Source organism: Mauremys reevesii, linkage group 1 (assembly GCF_016161935.1).
Source record: "Mauremys reevesii isolate NIE-2019 linkage group 1, ASM1616193v1, whole genome shotgun sequence".
Taxonomy (NCBI): domain Eukaryota; kingdom Metazoa; phylum Chordata; order Testudines; family Geoemydidae; genus Mauremys; species Mauremys reevesii.
In genome coordinates this window covers 266590370-266609946 of record NC_052623.1, presented here as the reverse complement: position 1 = coordinate 266609946, position 19577 = coordinate 266590370, and the positions used below count along the sequence as shown (strand labels likewise).

At 46.3% G+C, this 19577-nt stretch overlaps 1 protein-coding gene across 2 annotated transcripts; it reads left to right on the top strand.

The window, feature by feature from the left end:
* Positions 1-945: 945 nt before the first annotated feature.
* On the top strand, positions 946-15642 carry PVALB (parvalbumin). 2 transcript variants are annotated; one of them, XM_039498188.1, is made up of 5 exons: positions 946-997; positions 4005-4072; positions 6364-6496; positions 6921-7030; positions 15454-15642. In XM_039498188.1, the coding sequence occupies exons 2-5, from the start codon at positions 4012-4014 to the stop codon at positions 15480-15482; spliced, it is 333 nt and encodes a 110-aa protein (XP_039354122.1). In that variant the 5' UTR covers positions 946-997; positions 4005-4011; the 3' UTR covers positions 15483-15642. The 2 variants fall into 2 exon arrangements, with proteins under 2 accessions (XP_039354122.1, XP_039354125.1); XM_039498191.1 differs by lacking the exon at positions 946-997 and adding an exon at positions 3401-3439.
* Positions 15643-19577: the final 3935 nt, after the last annotated feature.

Here is a 19577-nt window from a genome sequence, read left to right as displayed (position 1 = left end):
AAAAAGAGATGCCTTTTTTTCAGCAACAAACATCTAGCAGATAGATCAGTGTGATTAGCGAGCCTCTGTAAAAACACCAGGAGAAATGAAAATAGCAAAGGGAAGTGCCTTCCCCAAAATACTGAAGGGCACCTGGGGCTTGGTGGCACTTAATTATTATTCTTATTTTACTAACTATACAAAGCAATCAATAAATTGATAGTAATGAGCACCTGCCAGAAGATAGCAGCAGATCAAGATGAGACAGCTCCATTTCCTGGCCCTTCTGTGTTAAAGGGGGCCTGAAGACGAGCTTGTCTCCCCACAGAAGTAGGTCCAATAAAAGATATTACTTCACCCACCTTGTCTATTTAAAGAAGATTATTCACTGTGGCTCAGTCTTGTCTGAGAGCGGGATTCCACCTTAGCAAGGAAATCAGGGTCAAGCGGTAACACTTTCAGCATAGGCTGGCTTTGGGGAGGGGAAGACCTTATTGCCTCTTGTGAGGAGAGGGCATTTGCCAAGGAAGTGACAGGATCCCCAATCTCTAAACCTGCTCCCCCTTAGTCTCTGATGCCTCCTTGAGTAGAGTGCATCTTCCCACCCCTTTCTTCCCAGCTACAGCAGACCCCCTTTCACTTGGGGTTCCCCTTCTGAGCAGGGCTCTCAGCGATCACTGAGGGAGCCATTCGCCCCAGATGTCAAACTGAACCTTTAGGGCTACAAACTCCACAATAAAAGCATCACTTGCCAGTCTGCCAAGGAAACAGGTTTCGGGAGCTAGGGGAAGATGGGTGCCAAGGATTATTAATAGTGCCCCTTGATTAGCTAGGGGGAGGTGAATGTGATACTGAGTGTGTCCCTGGGTAGCTGACACCGGTGAGGAGGGGGTATCACCCGCCGAAAATAGAAAAGGCCAGGAGCCTATATAAGTGGGGTTCCCAGCCTGGCTGTCACCTCCTTTGGCCACCTCCAAATCTAACAGCCCTTCCCACAGCACTTAGGAGCATTCAGAAGGTAAGTAGCGAACAACTCACCCACTTCCACAGCAAGGATCGATTCGTCCTGGCAGAGGGGGAGAGCAGGACTTCAGTCTGAGGGGAAACAAGGGGAAATCCACCCCTCCCCAACAAATAACAGCACAGGGAGACAGCAGAGAGCCCCTCTTCCGAGTCAGCTGCCTGCAGGTGAAGGACTCCAGAGGGGGAGAGACATGACCTTGTGGAGGGGGAAATGACTACATAGTCGGGGGCAATGGCGGGAAAGCAAGGGGCAAATGGGAGGGGGAAAGGGAAGGGTGGTGCAAACAACAGCATCTCCCGCTAGCAAACTTTACACACCAAAGCCCCCTGTTGCAGAAAGGAAATTGGCTCTTTAAACCTCAGCTCCCTCTGCCTCTCAGGGCAGCCGATTGGATGCTCTGCAGAGTGCTCCATCCTTTCTGGCAAGGGAGTCCCACGTTTCTGCCCAGCAGTTGCTGTACCTGGGGCAGCGAGCGTGCGGGCTGGCTGTTGTTGCCAGGGGGCTGTCTGCGGTGCTGGCTTTATTGTTACTTTATATTTACACCGTGGGCTGTTGCCTGCCTGCCTGCCTGGCGCTAGCCCTGGGTGCACCCTGGCCCCAGAGAAGGCTCTATGACTCCAGGGACCAGTGAGCCTCAGCCATGGAGGGGGAGAAAGCTCCAGTTGCAAGGCAGGGGGAGAAACAGCTGTTTAGCACCCAGCTGCTTTGTGGGGAGCAGCCCACCGGAGAGCGCCTCCAGGGCCCGTCCATTAGGGCCCTCTCCCACGGGACACGAGCAGGGGCTTCTCGCTGGTAGGCAAGTGCTGAGGAGAGGACGTGGGCAGCTGCTGAATTCCGTGTCAGGGGCGTTTGGCTGTTTCTCCTAAATGGCTGGGGGTCGCTGCGGTGAAATCTGAGGGACGCGTGACATGGGCTAAGAGTTGGCGCGGTCGATGGGGGTGGGCACGGTCCAGCTCCGCAAGCCAGCTTCGGGGAAGGCTTTGTCACCCTCCTGAGCTTTGCTCAGGGCCACACGCAGCTGTGATCGACCTGGCAAATGTCTTCGTGGCGCCCCGGCTCCCCAGAGGGGCGATGGGGGAGGCGAGACAACTCGCTCGGGTCGGAGCACGGGACAGGGAAACTGCATTGAGTCTGCTTCGCGCGGCTGCACTTTAGGTTTGGCACAAGCCCGGCTCTCTATGGGTCCGCTTTAGCCGCTGCTTAGGGGAGAGCTGCTCGGGGCTTGCCCAGGGCCCCTCTGCGTGCGGGGCTGTGGTTTACCTGCGGAGAAAGGAGTGACTCGCTCCTGCCACGAGCAAATACACCAAAGGGGAAAAGACGGTGCCAACGATTCAACCCACCGTCCGCCCTGCAGTGAGCTGACGCTGTTGTTAAACTAAAGGACCCCAATATCTTAACACTCCCCCCTCTGTGCGCTCAGTGGCCTTATGCGGGAGGAGACTATACCTGGACTTGGGGCGGGGAGGGGCTTGTTCCCTTACGAAGCAGCTCAGGAGTCATTGAGAGAATGAACAAAGTTTCTCCCGAAGCCTCTTTTGTCTCTGGGCCCGATGACCCTTGGTCCCTTCAAAATCTTAAGAATCCGGTGGCACCTTATAGACTAACAGACGTTTTAGAGCATGAGCTTTCTGGGTGAATACCCACTTCGAAGGACTTGCATCCGACGAAGTGGGTATTCACCCACGAAAGCTCATGCTCTAAAATGTCTGTTAGTCTATAAGGTGCCACAGGATTCTTTGCTGCTTTTACAGATCCAGACTAACAGGGCTACCCCTCTGATACTTCAAAATCTTCAGCAGCGCAGCCACTCCATTGCTTTCAACGGGAAGGAGTGGCGGGGTCCGGCCAGCACCTGTGCTGGAATGCATGGCACGCCCCTGCCCTTGTTTTAATTATTCGATGTGCAGCCAAGGTGCCAGTACCTCCCGCACGATCTGCCCTGGTGTCACAACCCTTCTGCGCCCCCGGCACATCCCGCACGGATCTGCCCTAGTGTCCTCACCCTTCTGCGCCCCGGCACCTCCCGCACGGATCTGCCCTGGTGTCCCCATCCTGCGCCCCCGGCACCTCCCGCACGGATCTGCCCTGGTGTCCCCATCCTGCGCCCCCGGCACCTCCCGCGCGGATCTGCCCTTGAGTGCTCTGACAGGGGCTGTCCCCGCCCTTCAGCGCCCCCGGCACCCTGCGCTGCAGGGAGGGAGGTCGGGTGGATCAGCCCTGTGGCAGCAGTGTGCAAGTCGCTTACCAGGAAATCCAGACAAACTTCCCGGGCGGCTGTGCCGGTGCTCGCAGCGGTGACTGAGCCGTGCAGCACGCAGCCTGCGCCCGCAGGACCGCACATCAGCACAGTTACTCCAGCCCCTCTAGCTTCACCCTGTCCTCGTGGCTGGCCCGTTGGCCCTCAGACCCGGGCTCTGTGTCACGTCCAGGGCTGGGGTGAGGAATTCAGCCCCGGGGCAGGTTAAGACGGGGGGCTCCCAAAGAACCGAGGGCTGAAAGGCGCCGGGGTGGGGGGGAGGGAGAAGCGTCTCCAACTAAGGCAGGTGCTGGAAAGCTACTTTCCACCCACCCCACCCCCAATCCCAGCTGGCGCGGGGCATCCGCTGCAGAGCCGCGCTCCTCGCCGCCCTGGGGACCGGGGACAGCTTCCGTCCAATGGGCCCGCGCTGCACCACTCGCTCGCTCCCACCGCACCCGGGAGCCTGCCCTTGACACAGCGCCTCCGCCAGCCTAGATCGGCCCCTGGCGCTGCTCCAGCGGGGCTTAGCCTCCCCCTCCCACCCACCCCCGTGCCCCAGCGTGCTTGTTTCCGCGGCCCACTTCGGGCGGTGCAAACGGGCTAGCGGCACCCCCTCCCCGCCCCCCGGGAGCGCTAGCTGGCACGGGTCCAGCCCTTCCCGGTGTGCTGTCCCCAGCCGGCACTGCAGCTTGGGTCATGTGCGCAGGAATGATGAGAGAGGCACTTTTTAATCTTTTCGCACTCGTCTCTCCATTCACCCAGCGGCAGGATGGCGATGACGGACCTGCTCAGCGCGGAGGAGATCAAGGCGGCTGTGGCAGCCTTTTCGGGTGAGTGGCTTTTCCTCTCTCCCAGTGCGGGGGTGCGGTGCAACTGTGCTGCGCTCGGGGAAGGTCAGAGGAGCCGGCTGGATAAAACATCCGATGGGGATGGGGAGAAAAGTGCAACCTGAGCACGTCGGGCTTATTAAACCCAGGGATGTGTTCTCTGCGAACTTCCCCTGGAGACTGGAGACGTGCCACGCTCCATTCATTCTAAGGAGAAGTAGGTAGCAAAAGCAGACTCGGTTCCTAGGCACGAGATATTTACAAACGGAACAAAGCTGTAGCCACACTAGGGAAGGGCATGCCTTGGGGTGGGGAACAGAGCCTGGGGGACACCCCGCAGCTCCCCCCAGCCTTCCCCAAACCCAGTCCCCAGCGTTGCAAAGCTCTCAGTCCTTGTTTCAGTGGCAGACGCAACTGCTGCGGTCTGTCCTGCTAGGGGGACCCCCATGTGGGTTTTGCTTTTCAGGCTGAAGATGAGGCGACAGAGAAAGAGAGAGATCAGCCTGCTGGGTTGCAGAAGCTTCCCGCAGGACAGATGGCTGCAGTGCTCCATACTTCAGGCACAGATCGATGCCTCCCGTTTCCCTCTCCCCATTTCTCTCCGCCAGCGTTCGACAAGTGCCCCCCAAATAAACTGAATGCCCTTGCAACTCCAGCTCGGGCTTCTGCCAAGCAAGCGTCAGGAACCGTGTTCTCGGGTGAACACGATCCAAGCCTCATCCCCACCCCCACCCCCCACAACTAAAACTCCCTTTCCAGCCTGCAAAGAGGGAACCCTCTTTCCTCTTGCTGGCGAGGTGACCTCTCCCCACCCTACAGAGCGCACAACCAGGAAACTCAGCAGCCCGGAGCTGAAGGAACATCGGGCCGCGCTCTCTTCCCTCGGGCAGCTGCCTCCATGGTAGTACCATCACAAAGTCCCAGGGCACTTTGCCCCGGGTGGAATTAGCTACGGCTAAGGACTCAAGCAGCTCCCAGGAGATCCTTATGCTGCTGTAAACCCAGAGATGCTACTGGGATAAGGATGCTTTGCAAACAGGGAAGCCCACTGCACTTTGCTTTCCCCTAACATCTCTCCAGCCCACATTGTTATAGGGCTCCATATGGGTGGAGGTGCTGATGAGGGAAGGGCGAAGTTGGCCAGATAACCTCAGCTTCCCCCCCCTACTTGTGCAGCACACGATCTTGCAGGGGCCATGCAGCACAGCAGTCTACAGACTGTGCCCCAGAATACAAATTACTTCTGCATGTCCCTTTGGCTCCTAAAATGCACCACTTGCTGTTCTGAAGCACCCTGTGGGGAACAAGGAAACAGGAGATGTCACCATAAAACTAGAGGGAGGTCTTATCCGTGTCAGCCTGCACGGCTGAGCCGGGCAGAACTCTGATTTCCAAAAGAGGAAGTTTTAAAAATATGTTCAGTACAGTCTGACTTCAGTTCAGGTTTCAGGTAAACGCTCTTATTCCTCTTTGGGAGATCTTGTAGGCACTGGATGGGAAGGGAGGAGACCTGGGTTTAATTCCCAGCCCCCTCACTGTCTCTCAGGCTGACCTTGGGTAAGTCACTTCTCCCCTTCTGTACAGTGGGGCACTGTCTCTCACCCTTTGTCTATTCAGAGGGTAAGCTCTTTGGGGCACTGACTGCATATTGCTCTGTATATGTACAAGGCCTAGCACAATGGGGCCCCTGACCTTGTGGCCTCTAGGGGCCATGTGGCAAAGTAGCTTCCTCTCCTCAGCAGTCTCAGTCCTTTTTAGCCTTGGAGAGACAGGCTTGGTTAAGGCAAATCCTTAATGGTAGCACAGGGTCCGGCTATTCCTTTGCCCACTCCATTCCTTGTGCTTGTTTTCCTTCCCTCCTGGGGAGGGAGTGCAGCCTTCCTTCCTAGAAGGGCTCAGGGTCTTGCTGCACCCAACCTACTGACAGCTTCCCTACTTCTCTCATCTCTCTCACACACACCCCTAGCTACTTCCACACAGGGGAGGGTTTAAAAAAGGTCACAAGCAGTTGGAGCCAGATGAACCTAATTAGTTCCCTAGTAACCCCTGTTCCAGCTGTACCTTATTTCACCCTGATTATCTCTCCTCAGTGGATTGGGAGAGGCCTTTTAACCCCCTGGGACTAATTACTACCCCCTACCCCTTTGTAGCTGTTTGTCCTGGGTTTACCATGGGTAGGATTAAGAAGGAAGGCTCTTTGTGGCAGAGCGGGAGAAAATCAGGAGCATCTATATACCAATGTGCATCAGTAACCAGCCTACAACTAACCCAGCCTCACTCTTCTTCTCCCGCAGCTGCTGAATCCTTCAGCCACAAGAAGTTCTTTGAAATGGTGGGACTGAAAAAGAAGAGCCAGGAAGATATAAAGAAGATTTTCCACATTCTTGATAAAGATAGAAGTGGCTTCATTGAGGAGGACGAGTTGAAGTAAGCAGGACGAGTCCTCCCTATATCCTTACATTAAGAGGATGTGTTCATATTTTCATCTGAGTAAAACACACCCAAGCACGGGGTCCCATTCAGAGTCCTGACTGCCCTGTCTTGGGCAGTGTCCAGTTGTTTGCATGGTTCAGCAGGGGGAGTAAACAGTTAAAAGTAGGATCAAATGTGTGTGGAGAGAAAGGTATCTAACTTTTATGTGAGTGATCTGTAGTCTAACTACAACTCCTCCATCTCAAACAGTTCCAGGTGAGAGCTCTCATTCTTTCTGTGTGGTGAAGAAAGTCACCAACCGGGGCCAGGCCTTTGGATTCATTTGCATGTCTCAACACCACTGCTAGTCATCTCTAAAAACCAGGAATGTTAAACCCTACTGACCCAGCCTCCTCTTTGTTGCATGCCTTTTCTTTAGATTTATACTGAAGGGTTTCACCCCCAATGGCAGAGACCTATCTGATAAAGAAACCAAGACACTCCTGGTTGCTGGAGATAAGGATGGAGATGGCAAAATCGGCATTGATGGTAGGTGGCTTCAAGGAGGATCAAATTCTGCCCCTAGTACAGAGGTATAAGCACCATAGGCTTTGTTGTCAGTTGTGACCTTGTGGAGGGCAGATTAGGACTTAGTTACATTTCAGGGCTTGCTAAATTTGTGGTACCTTCCTTGCTGCAGAAGCTGAGTCCCAACACTAGAGAGAGCAGGAGTTCATAGAAACCCAGATTTAGCACAGGATGGGAGACAGCAAAGGCACTCACAGGGCAGAGAGCTAAAGGGCCCCATCCAACCCTCACTGAAGTCAGTGGGGTCTTTCCATTGGTTGCAATGGGTTCAAGATCAGGCCCTTAGAGTTTACAGGAGCTGAATTTGGAGGAAGGGAGAGAGAGCGAGAGAGCAGGAGCTGAATAGCAGCATTTCTCCTTGATTAAAAAAAATGCTGTTTCATTTAAATGAGAACGTAATGTAAGACCTCTGATGGCTTAGCAAAGCAAATTATTAACATTCAGTGCTGAGTAAGTCCATTGTGTAACCTTCATGCCATCACTGTGTATCCAAGTTCCCACAATATGTATGGCAACAATAATCTTCACATGAAAGATGGGGAAACCTGTCATTTAACTTCATTAACTATCAAGATGATATCATCAGGCTTACAAGAAAGGGGCACAAGAAATTTGGAAACTGATATTTTGCTTTTCCTGGCAACTTCTTGTCAAACTAGTCCACAGATTGAATTTCTACCTTTCCCTCTTCTTTTCTCTCCTCCACATTATTGAGCCTCGTTGGAACAGATATGAAGATGTCTAGGTCCGAATGAACCCTCCATTATAAGAGAGGAAGTGGAACGGGGGGGGGGGGGGGGTTTCTATCTGGAGCATTATGTCAGCTCAGCAGTAGAAAATCACTTTGTAACTTCCCATCATCCTGGCAGCCCCTTTGATAGGGTGAAAACTAGAAACATCTCAATTTTTCCTTCAGATAGTCCTGTCTCTTAGTATTATCCATTCTCTTGGATTTACAAAGGCGTTGTCTTCAAATGGTGTGTAAAATACAAGACAAAGTGAGGTTACCCAACATGATCTCACAGTTCATAGGGTAGAAACGGAAGGGATGGCATACAAAATTACCCAATGAGAAAGGTGACAAATAAGATGAGCTTAGCTGCCTGACCACGGCACACCAGTAGAAGAGTGTCTATGAGCCTATTTCTAGGCTAAATCCTCTGAAGTTCTCAGGCCCTGATTATGTCACAGTGGCATATGAGCAAAGAGAGCTGTTGCTGACTACTAGCAGTAGTCTTGAACTCAGAGTTCTATGTCATAAATCTCAGATACTTTCACACACTTTATTACTGACAGAGCCTTTCTAGTCCCACTCAAATTAGTGGGTCAATTCCCAGAGATCTGGACAGGAGTGCAATTTTCAGTAATCAAGTCATTTGAAGATCCTTGTAAGGATGCTCATAGTTGGTTGACCAACTTGATACCTCCATGGCTGCGAAACAGGAGCAATCTCAGTTGAGTTAAAAGAAAACTCAACTTATGAAATATTTCAGACTCATCTTGGCTTATATGAAAGAGAACGGTGTTGGCATCTCTTAAATTAATGATGTGGCCAACATTTAAAAAAAAAAAGTGAAGCAATGCCTGGGAGCAGACCTATTCTATGAGAGCAATCTGGAGTATCTCCTTAGCCTGAGTCTCCTCTCCCATCAGTTTCACACCTGTGTAAGTCCACTGAATTCTGTGGAGTTACTGTGGATTTACACTAGTGTAAGTGCGAAGGGAATCAAGATCCTGATTCTTTTTCCTGGCATACTTCTGGCCACACCATCACCGAGCAACATTCCAGAACTCTTCTCCCTCTCACGCCTCACTCTACTTGCAAACTCCTGCACCAGTGAGGCATGGAGTGTGTGGCAAGCTACTTGTTGTGGGGGACAGAGCAAAAGAGCGAGGGGAAATGGTGATAAGCGACATGTTTGAGACACTTTGCTCTGTTTCACAATATGCCTGATTCCCCAACCATTAAAGCCTTGACAAGTTGGAACTCCCACAGCTATTTCTTAGCTTTGATATTTTTCAATTTTGATGCTATATTTTCTGCTACAGAAACACTGGATTTTTTTCTAATAAACGAATTGTCCTCCTTCACCCTGGGTCCATCCCTTGGGTCACGTTTTCAAACACCAGCCTCATCAATCATTAGCTGACTATGGAGATCCAGCCTTTTGCAGATGATGGTAATTAATTGGATATCCCCTGAGTCGCCTCAGTGTAGTTCCCAGCAGCCCATAACAGTTCTGAGAGATGAAGAACTGGCATTCAGTGCCTTCTGAAGATTGATTTGAGCATGCCAGGTCCACCAGTTCCTCAGGTCTTTCATTGTAGACTTCCATCTCAGCTGTCCTATGGAGCCTCCTTCAGAAACACATCTCAGATTAGGAATGATCTCTCAGATCTGCCGTTCAGAACTCATCTCTGCTTCCACACACAATTTAGGAATTATTCCAATAATGTATCTATACTTCTGGCTAAATGGATCAAGATTTGTATTTTGGGAGTGGCCTGCCAATCTAGAAGTGTTGAAAACACGGGGCCTACTCCTGCAAGGTGCTGACCCGTCTCTTGAGAGGTACTGAATCCCTTCATCTTTCATTGGATTCAGTTAAAATTGAGGGACCAGAACAACCTCTAAGCCCAGGTCCATGTTACCAAGGAGGACGACCATCTTCCAGACCTCAGTTCCCAGACTGAAGGGGGAATGCTACTGAGGCAACATAGTCAGTTTCAGGGGAGGTGAGTCTAGCCTTCCACAGTCCCTCAGTTGGAAGACATCATCATCTCATGCTCAGATTCCAAGGGTGCAAGAGAAAACAAAAGAAAGGAAGGTTTGTACTTGAGATCATTTTTTGACCTTTTATGTGTGTTAGCTATTGGATGTATAAATCATACCCTTCAGTTCCTCCAGCTGCCTAACACTGGTAGGCCTGTGATGTCAGAAGCCATGTGCTACAGTGAAAAGATCTGTAGATCACAACCTTTATCTAGTACATGCATTCAAGCTCCACTCCAGCTGAGGTTCTGGGAATACTTCTGATTCTACCAGTCATTTTCTCAGAACTCTGTCACGAAAGATGTTCAGAATTCAAATCAACTATTTGTTGGCCCAAGTTAAAAAAAAAAAAAAAAAAGAAGAAGAAGAAGAAAAATCAGGAGGAGGTAAAAAATGCTCTGATGAGTTTCTCTCTTTTGCACTCCCAAAATAATGTATTACCAGTTTGGAGAGAGAAATGATTAGTCTATAATAAATTCACAGAGATTACCTTTGGTAGTTCAATGAAATACCACAGGGTTTGTGCGGGGTCCTCTTCAATGTTGAGTAAAAGTCTGCTGATGGGTCAAAGAGCATTACAGAATAAAGTGAAAATAAGTCTTACATAATTGGAAATCTGGAATTTGTTTATAATACTTAAATATGATATATTGGAAATATAGGAAACATTCATAGACATTGTGTAACATATAGAGAGGTTATTCATATACATAATGTATTTTATTAAATAAACAGCCTTGAACTATGTTGACAATATACAATAATAGTAACAATATAAATATATACTTTAGAAAATATCTGGCTATAACCATGATTAATTTATTTGCATTTTATTCCATATATACTACATGTTTAAAAAAAGGATTAAATTCTAATGTTGCCAATATACTGAATGTTTATACATTAAACACCGGTTGTATTCCCTTACGGAGACATGAAAGGTTTTGTATGTATGATGGCTGCATTTCTCACCATGGGCTCCTTCCTAACATTAAAAACGTTGCAGAGGAGTTTTTAAACTAAGAGATGGGGGAAAGCTGATTGCTGCAGAGGAGCACATGGATCGGACAGAGACTTCTCTTAGAGGACAGCATATTGATAGAGATTCTCTAGGTTTTAGTCAGGAGGAGAGGATGGAAGAGGATAAAGTATGGGCCAGACCAGACAAGAAACATTCACATAAAAAATAATCTGACTCATCAGAAAAAGGGCAGACAAATAAACACTGACAAGTTTTTAAAGTGCTTGTACACAAATGCTAGAAGTCTAAATAATAAGAGTGAACTCGAGGGCCTCGTGTTAAAGGAGGATATTGGTATAATAGGCATCACAGAAACTTGGTGGAGTTGGGACAATCAATGGGACACAATCATTCCGGGGTACAAAATATATCAGAAGGACAGAACAGGTCATGCGGGGAGTGGTACTATATGTGAAAAAATGTAGAATCAAATGAAGTAAAAATCTTAAATGAATCCACATGTTCCACAGAATCTCTATGGACAGTAATTCCATGCTCTAATAAGAATATAACAGTAGAGATCTATTATCAATCACCTGACCAGGACAGTGATAGTGATGATGAAATGCTAAGGGAGATTAGAGAGGTATCAAAATAAAAAACTCAATAATAGTGAGAGATTTCAATTATCCCCATATTGACTGGGTACATGTCACCTCAGGATGAAATGCAGAGACAAAATTTCTCAATACTTTAAATGACTGCTTCTTGGAGCAGCTGGTACAGGAACCCACAAGGGGAGAGGCAATTATCGATTTAGTCCTGAGTGGAGCGCAGGATCTGGTCCAAGAGGTAACTATAACAGGACCGCTTGGAAATAGTGACCATGACATAATAACATTTAACATTCCTGTGGTGGGAAGAACATCTCAACAGCCCAACACTGTGGCATTTAATTTCAGAAAGGGGAACTATGCAAAAATGAGGAGGCTAGTTAAACAGAAATTAAAAGGTACAGTGATTAGAGTGAAATCCCTGCAAGCTGCATGGACACTTTTCAAAGACACCATAATAGAGGCCCAACTTAAATGTATACCCCAAATTAAAAAACAAAGTAAAAGAACTAAAAAAGAGCCACCGTGGCTTAACAACCATGTAAAAGAAGCAGTGTGAGATAAAAAGGCATCTTTTAAAAAGTGGAAGTCAAATCCTAGTGAGGTAAATAGAAAGAAGCATAAACACTGCCAAATTAAGTGTAAAAATGTAATAAGAAAAGCCAAAAAGGAGTTTGAAGAACAGCTAGCGAAAAACTCAAAAGGTAATAAAATGTTTTTTAAATACATCAGAAGCAGGAAGCCTGCTAAACAACCAGTGGGGCCCCTGGACAATCAAGATACAAAAGGAGCATTTAAAGACGATAAAGTCATTGCAGAGAAACTAAATGAATTATTTGCTTCAGTCTTCACAGCTGAGGATGTTAGGGAGATTCCCAAACCTGAGCCGGCTTTTGTAGGTGACAAATCTGAGGAATTGTCACAGATTGAAGTGTCACTAGAGGTGGTTTTGGAATTAATTGATAAACTTAACAGTAACAAGTCACCAGGACCCGATGGCATTCACCCAAAAGTTCTGAAAGAAATTGCGGAACTATTAACTATGTTTTTTAACCTGTCCTTTAAATCAGCTTCTGTACCCAATGACTGGAAGATAGCTAATGTAACGCCAATATTTTAAAAGGGCTCTAGAGGTGATCCCAGCAATTACAGACTGGTAAGTCTAACGTCAGTACCGGGCAAATTAGTTGAAACAATAGTAAAGAATAAAATTGTCAGATGCATAGAAGAACATAAATTGTTGGGCAAAAGACAACATGGTTTCTGTAAAGGGAAATTGTGTCTCACTGATCTATTAGAGTTCTTTGAAGGGGTCAACAAACATGTGAACAGGTGTACTTAGATTTCCAGAAAGCCTTTGATAAGGTCCCTCACCAAAGGCTCTTACGTAAATTAAGTTGTCATAGGATAAGAGGGAAGATCATTTCATGGATTGAGAACTGGTTAAAAGACAGGGAACGAAGGGTAGGAATAAATAGTAAATTTTCAGAATGGAGAGGGTCAGTCCTAGGACCAGTCCTAGGACCAGTCCTATTCAACTTATTCATAAATGATCTGGAGAAAGGGGTAAACAGTGAGGTGGCAAAGTTTGCAGATGATACTAAACTGCTCAAGATAGTTAAGACCAAAGCAGACTGAAGAACTTCAAAAAGATCTCACAAAACTAAGTGATTGGGCAACAAAATGGCAAATGAAATTTAATGTGGATAAATGTAAAGTAATGCACATTGGAAAAAATAACCCCAACTATACATACAATATGATGGGGGCTAATTTAGCTACAACTAATCAGGAAAGAGATCTTGGAGTCATCGTGGATAGTTCTCTGCAGCGGCAATCAAAAAAGCCAACAAGATGTTAGGAATCATTCAAAAAGGGATAGAGAATAAGATGGAGAACATCTTATTGCCCTTATATAAATCGATAGTACTCCCACATCTTGAATACTGCGTACAGATGTGGTCTCCTCATCTCAAAAAAGATATACTGGCATTAGAAAAGGTTCAGAGAAGGGCAACTAAAATGATTAGGGGTTTGGAACAGGTCCCATATGAGGAGAGATTAAAGAGGCTAGGACTTTTCAGCTTGGAAAAGAGGAGACTAAGGGAGGATATGATAGAGGTATATAAAATCATGAGTGGTGTGGAGAAAGTGAATAAGGAAAAGTTATTTACTTGTTTCCATAATATAAGAACTAGGGGCCACCAAATGAAATTAATGGACAGCAGGTTTAAAACAAATAAAAAGAAGTTGTGAAGGCTAGGACTATAACAGCATTTAAAAGAGAACTAGATAAATTCATGGTGGTTAAGTCCATAGATGGCTATTAGCCAGGATGGGTAAGGAAGGGTGTCCCTAGCCTCTGTTTGTCAGAGGATGGAGATGGATGGCAGGAGAGAGATCACTTGATCATTACCTGTTAGGTTCACTCCCTCTGGGACACCTGGCATTGGGCACTGTTGGTAGACAGGATACTGGGCTGGATGGACCTTTGGTCTGACCCAGTATGGCTGTTCTTATGTTATGTTCTTCATGCGGTGGCTTGAGCAATCACATGTTTTTCTCTTTCTGCCCTGAATACTCTGAGTTCCCATCAAAGTGGTTTTTTGCTTCCTCTTAAGCTGGGTTGTGCAACATTTAACTCATCAGTCAAACTGTTCCAGTTCACATACCCATACCCTGGGCTTTACACCTCTTTTATGTTGCATACTCTGCACCACTAATCCTAGTTTGGATTTACACCCTACAGAATAATTAATTAATACATGTGGATTTAATATAACCCCTATTGGCATCTCTGCCGACCTATTAGGGTTTATCAAAAACCATTCTGGAACACCTCTACTATGTCACGGCGCTTACATTATTGACCTCATTGTTAGTAATTGCTTCCTAATGTCTAAGATCCATTTTCCACACTTCTACATTTCAAGGCATTGCCCCTCATCATTTCGCCCTTCAGTAAATTCTTCTCACATATTTACAGCTGGTTACATCCCCCATTTGTCATATTTGCTCTAGGTTGAACATGTTAAAATCCCCTAAGCCTCTCCTTTGTAGTATATGCCCCCTAAACCCTTTATCAGCTTTGTTGCCCTTTTTTAAATTCACTTCAGTTTATCAGTATCTTTTTTAATACACTGAGGTCCTCAAAACTTTACCCAGTCTTCTCACGTATCACCATTCCAAGTCTGTATAGAAAAAGGAATTATTACTTCCTTGGGTAATACAGTATTCAAAGCTCAGTGTGCTGGGGAGTTACTGAGATGCAAACATACCTTTCCTGTGCTTTATAATCTTTGCTGAAAGATTTATTGTTTAACCAAAACACAAGGAAACTAAATGCAAAATACATCATTTTTTTTAAACTGTTACAGTTGTAAATACACAGTAATAAAAGCCACAGGGTGAAATCCTGGCCCTATGAAGTCAATGGGAGTTTTGCCATTGACTTCAAAGGAGCCAAGTTTTCACCTAGATTTTAAAGCAGATGGAATCTCAGCCTTAGACTTTTAAAATGTACTGGCTTCTGTCAGTTTGCCAATTATTATTATGAATTATAGTTAATATATTTGTAATACTGGGGCACAAGTGCTTTGAAAAATCTTTCAGACATGCTGCCAGCCACTGACAGAACAGAATCCACCTCACTACAAAATTTATATCCAGTGCTTGCTTTCTTCCTGTTAGATGATGTCTGTTGGGTTCACAAAGGAAACTGACTTTGTGACTAAGGAGTGCTGCTGCACAGCTAAAGAGCTTGGCCAACCGGGCAGCAATGGGCAGTCTGTGTGGAGGATTGACATATCCTGAATTCCCTCTTTGGCCTCTCAGAAATGTTTTAGCTTCACTGTGAGGTTTTCTGACCCACGATCTGACCCTCTGATGCATTTAGGTTTATGAGCCATTCAATAATTGTGAAAGGTTGTTAATGAAGTTGACCCTGCTGTCTCGGTGATGCTGTGAACCTCTGTAACATGCTGCTTCTTAATTTACTTTTTTCTTGCTATTTTTGAACAAATTTTCTCTTCTCCAGAATTCATAACTTTGGTGGCTGAAGCATAAAGCCTTTGACCAATCTGAACCCTCCATCTGCCCTTCACCACCTGATTCCAGCCAACTCCTGCTGACCTCCTTGGCTCCTGTTCTATTTATTTTTGTTATTTTATACTCCCACTCTGTTCTCTGCAACCCTGTAATTATGCTGAAAGATGCTGTTAAAATAATAAAGGTCACATCGATTTTGGCTCTACTTTCTATCACATGTTCCTTCTTTCATTTAGGTATGGGGTATGTTTGAGAGATATTTTCTTATGATTTTGTGCTGAAACCATGTCTGCTGTTGTATCTCTGGTTAGGGTAAGGTGGGAAGCATTAAAATAATTATTTGAGGGTGAAATATACCTAGAGTGACTCATTCAGTCAACATCCCTGCATTGGGTAAGACTGATTTCACTATCCTTAAACCATCTCTGATAGATGGGTGTGTATGTAAAGCCATGTCAAATATCTAGCAATGACAATTACACAACTTCATTTGGCAGTTTGTTCTTCTAGCTATAAAGCATTTCCTAATGTTTAACCTATATTTTCCCTAATTCATTTCAGTGATCAAGATACTGCTCCCCAAATATATTGTTTGTTAAGTGTGTCCAGTGCTTAGAGATCTTTGGAGGAAAGGTTCTCCAGAAATATCGGTTGACATCAGTCATGAAGGGGGATAATTTCACACTACTGAAATGCAGACATTTCTGGGATGGAGCGCAGCGTGTATTGACTAGCAACACTACACAACTACTTAGGCCAGGAAATGAAAAACGATTCACCAGATGAAACCACAGGAGGGAAAGGAGAAAAAAGTAAATACGTGAGCTGAGATTTGGCCACGATGCCAGTGTTAAAACACCTACTTGTTGTGAAAAGTATCATGTAAATATTACTACTGCTAGGTACTGAGTCACCACCATCACATCATACAGAACACCACTCTCTAGTATTGTAGGCATCAACACGGCTCTGTGAAGCCAGTCAGCACTCCATAGCACCATTCCCCAGGACACTGCTCAGTGCTGACTCAGAAGGAAGCATACTTACTGAAGTTTGTGTTCCTACAAAAGGAGTCCTCTGCTTTTGCAGAATTACAATGCTGATGGATGGATGGGTGTGAAGAACACATTAATCTTCATGTAGTCTAAAGTAAATGAAAATGAAAATGGAGTAATAAAGCAAGATGGTGTTTGCTAACTTAATGGCTTTTTCTCAGCAGCTGCTGACCTCAAGTGGCAATGAGATGTAATTACACTGAGAGTAGTCACAAGGCACGTGTGAGAACACTAGGCAAGTGTAACACAGACAGACCCTGGTCATCCTTAGCCAGGATCAAACCTGGGACACCTCTAGAGCTTCAGGTATGAGCCTCTACTGCATGAGCTGTGAGAGAGCAGGAAGGCTGCAATATTTCCAACCCCAAGCATTCAAAAACCACAGGTCAGCGCTGCCTCCGCCCCACGCCCCCCGGCAATAAAATCCCATTAGCTTAAAAACCATGCAATTTTTAAAAAGTAAAAATGAATTTGGGATCCTTTATATTTGCCTTCTGGTTTTTGAGCTTTTAGGATTCATATTTTTCAGCTTTTCTCTGTAACTATGAGGGTTAGAAACTTACTTTTTAAAACACTGTTGCAGAAACCCAGGGTTGTAAGTTCAATCCTTGAGGGGGCCATTTTGGGATTGGTCCTGTTTTGAGCAGGGGGTTGGACTAGATGATCTCTTGAGGTCCCTTTCAACCCTAATAATCTATGAATAAATCTTTAGTTGCTCACTTGGGCTCTAAAATCCAAAGTTTCATTTAAAACAAAGTTTCTAGCCTGTCTGGTTGTGATGAAAAATGTTCCAAATGTGAATCAAGTATAAATCAATATCCGCATCAGTGTGAACAGCCTGACACAATAAAGTGTGATTGTCTACAAATGTCACTATCAAAGTATTGTTAACTATTGCACGGCTGATCTTTTAACATTTAGCTAATGTCCTTGCCCTATAAACCCAAACTGCATCCACATTTTTGCAAGGGCCAAAACCCTCAATTGTTTGCTAGTCAAGTGACAACACTCCCAGCACCCTCTTGGCTATTTCTATTGTTCAGTTACAGTTTTGATACAAAAGTCTGCAGCATGCTGTAAATAAACATTTGGTGTCAAGTATCAGAGGGGTAGCCGTGTTAGTCTGGATCTGTAAAAGCAGCAAAGAATCCTGTGGCACCTTATAGACTAAGGGCAGGTCTACACTAAGGGCGGGGGTCGAACTAGGGTACACAAGTTCAGCTACGTGAATAGCGTAGCTGAACTCGAAGTACCCTAGTTCGAACTACTTACCCGTCCAGACGCCGCGGGATCGAAGTCCGAGGCTCCAAGGTCGACTCCGCCACCGCCGTTTGCAGTGGTGGAGTACCGGAGTCGACTGGAGCGCGCGGGGAGTTCAAACTATCGCGTCCAGATTAGACACGATAGTTCGAACTCCGAGAAGTCAAACTCACCGCGTCGACCCGGCAGGTAAGTGTAGACTAGCCCTAACAGACGTTTTGCAGCATGAGCTTTCGTGGGTGAATACCCACTTCTTCGGATGCAAGTAGTGGAAATTTCCAGGGGCAGGTATATATATGCAAGCAAGAAGCAAGCTAGAGATAACGAGGTTAGTTCAATCAGGGAGGATGAGGCCCTGTTCTAGCAGTAGAGGTGTGAAAACCAAGGGAGGAGAAACTGGTTCTGTAGTTGGCAAGCCATTCACAGTCTTTGTTTAATCCTAAACTGATGGTGTCAAATTTGCAGATGAACTGAAGCTCAGCAGTTTCTCTTTGAAGTCTGGTCCTGAAGTTTTTTTGCTGTAGGATGGCCACCTTAAGATCTGCTATTGTGTGGCCAGGGAGGTTGAAGTGTTCTCCTACAGGTTTTTGTATATTGCCATTCCTAATATCTGATTTGTGTCCATTTATCCTTTTCCTTAGAGACTGTCCAGTTTGGCCGATGTACATAGCAGAGGGGCATTGCTGGCATATGAAACCAACAGGACTCCACTGGCCATCACATACAGTCCCCAGCTAAAACCCCTCCAACGCATCATCAGGGATCTACAACCCATCCTGGACAATGATCCCACACTTTCACAGGCCTTGGGTGGCAGGCCAGTCCTCGCCCACAGACTACCTGCCAACCTGAAGCATATTCTCACCAGTAACTGCACACCGCACCATAGTAACTCTAGCTCAGGAACCAATCCATGCAACAAACCTCGATGCCAACTCTGCCCACATATCTACACCAGTGACACCATCACAGGACCTAACCAGATCAGCCACACCATCACCGGTTCATTCACCTGCACGTCCGCCAATGTAATATACGCCATCATATGCCAGCAATGCCCCTCTGCTATGTACATCGGCCAAACTGGACAGTCTCTAAGGAAAAGGATAAATGGACACAAATCAGATATTAGGAATAGCAATATACAAAAACCTGTAGGAGAACACTTCAACCTCTCTGGCCACACAATAGCAGATCTTAAGGTGGCCATCCTACAGCAAAAAAACTTCAGGACCAGACTTCAAAGAGAAACTGCTGAGCTTCAGTTTATCTGCAAATTTGACACCATCAGCTCAGGATTAAACAAAGACTGTGAATGGCTTGCCAATTACAGAACCAGTTTCTCCTCCCTTGGTTTTCACACCTCTACTGCTAGAACAGGGCCTCATCCTCCCTGATTGAACTAACCTCGTTATCTCTAGCCTGCTTCTTGCTTGCATATATATACCTGCCCCTGGAAATTTCCACTACTTGCATCCGAAGAAGTGGGTATTCACCCACGAAAGCTCATGCTGCAAAACGTCTGTTAGTCTATAAGGTGCCACAGGATTCTTTGCTGAATAAACATTTGGGGCACCATAAAATAAACTGAATCTCAAATTAAATTACAGGGGATATACAGTACTGACTGAATTAACCATTTTCATATTTAATTCAATAAAACCCTCAATCGTTTAATGTACCTAATGCTGACATAGAATTTGGGTGAAGGAGGGGGGCTGAGGAGGCGAGCGAGCGGGCAGTGGCGGGGGGGCAGGTGAGCTGGCAGCGGGGGAGGGGGCCTGAGGAAGCGAGCGGG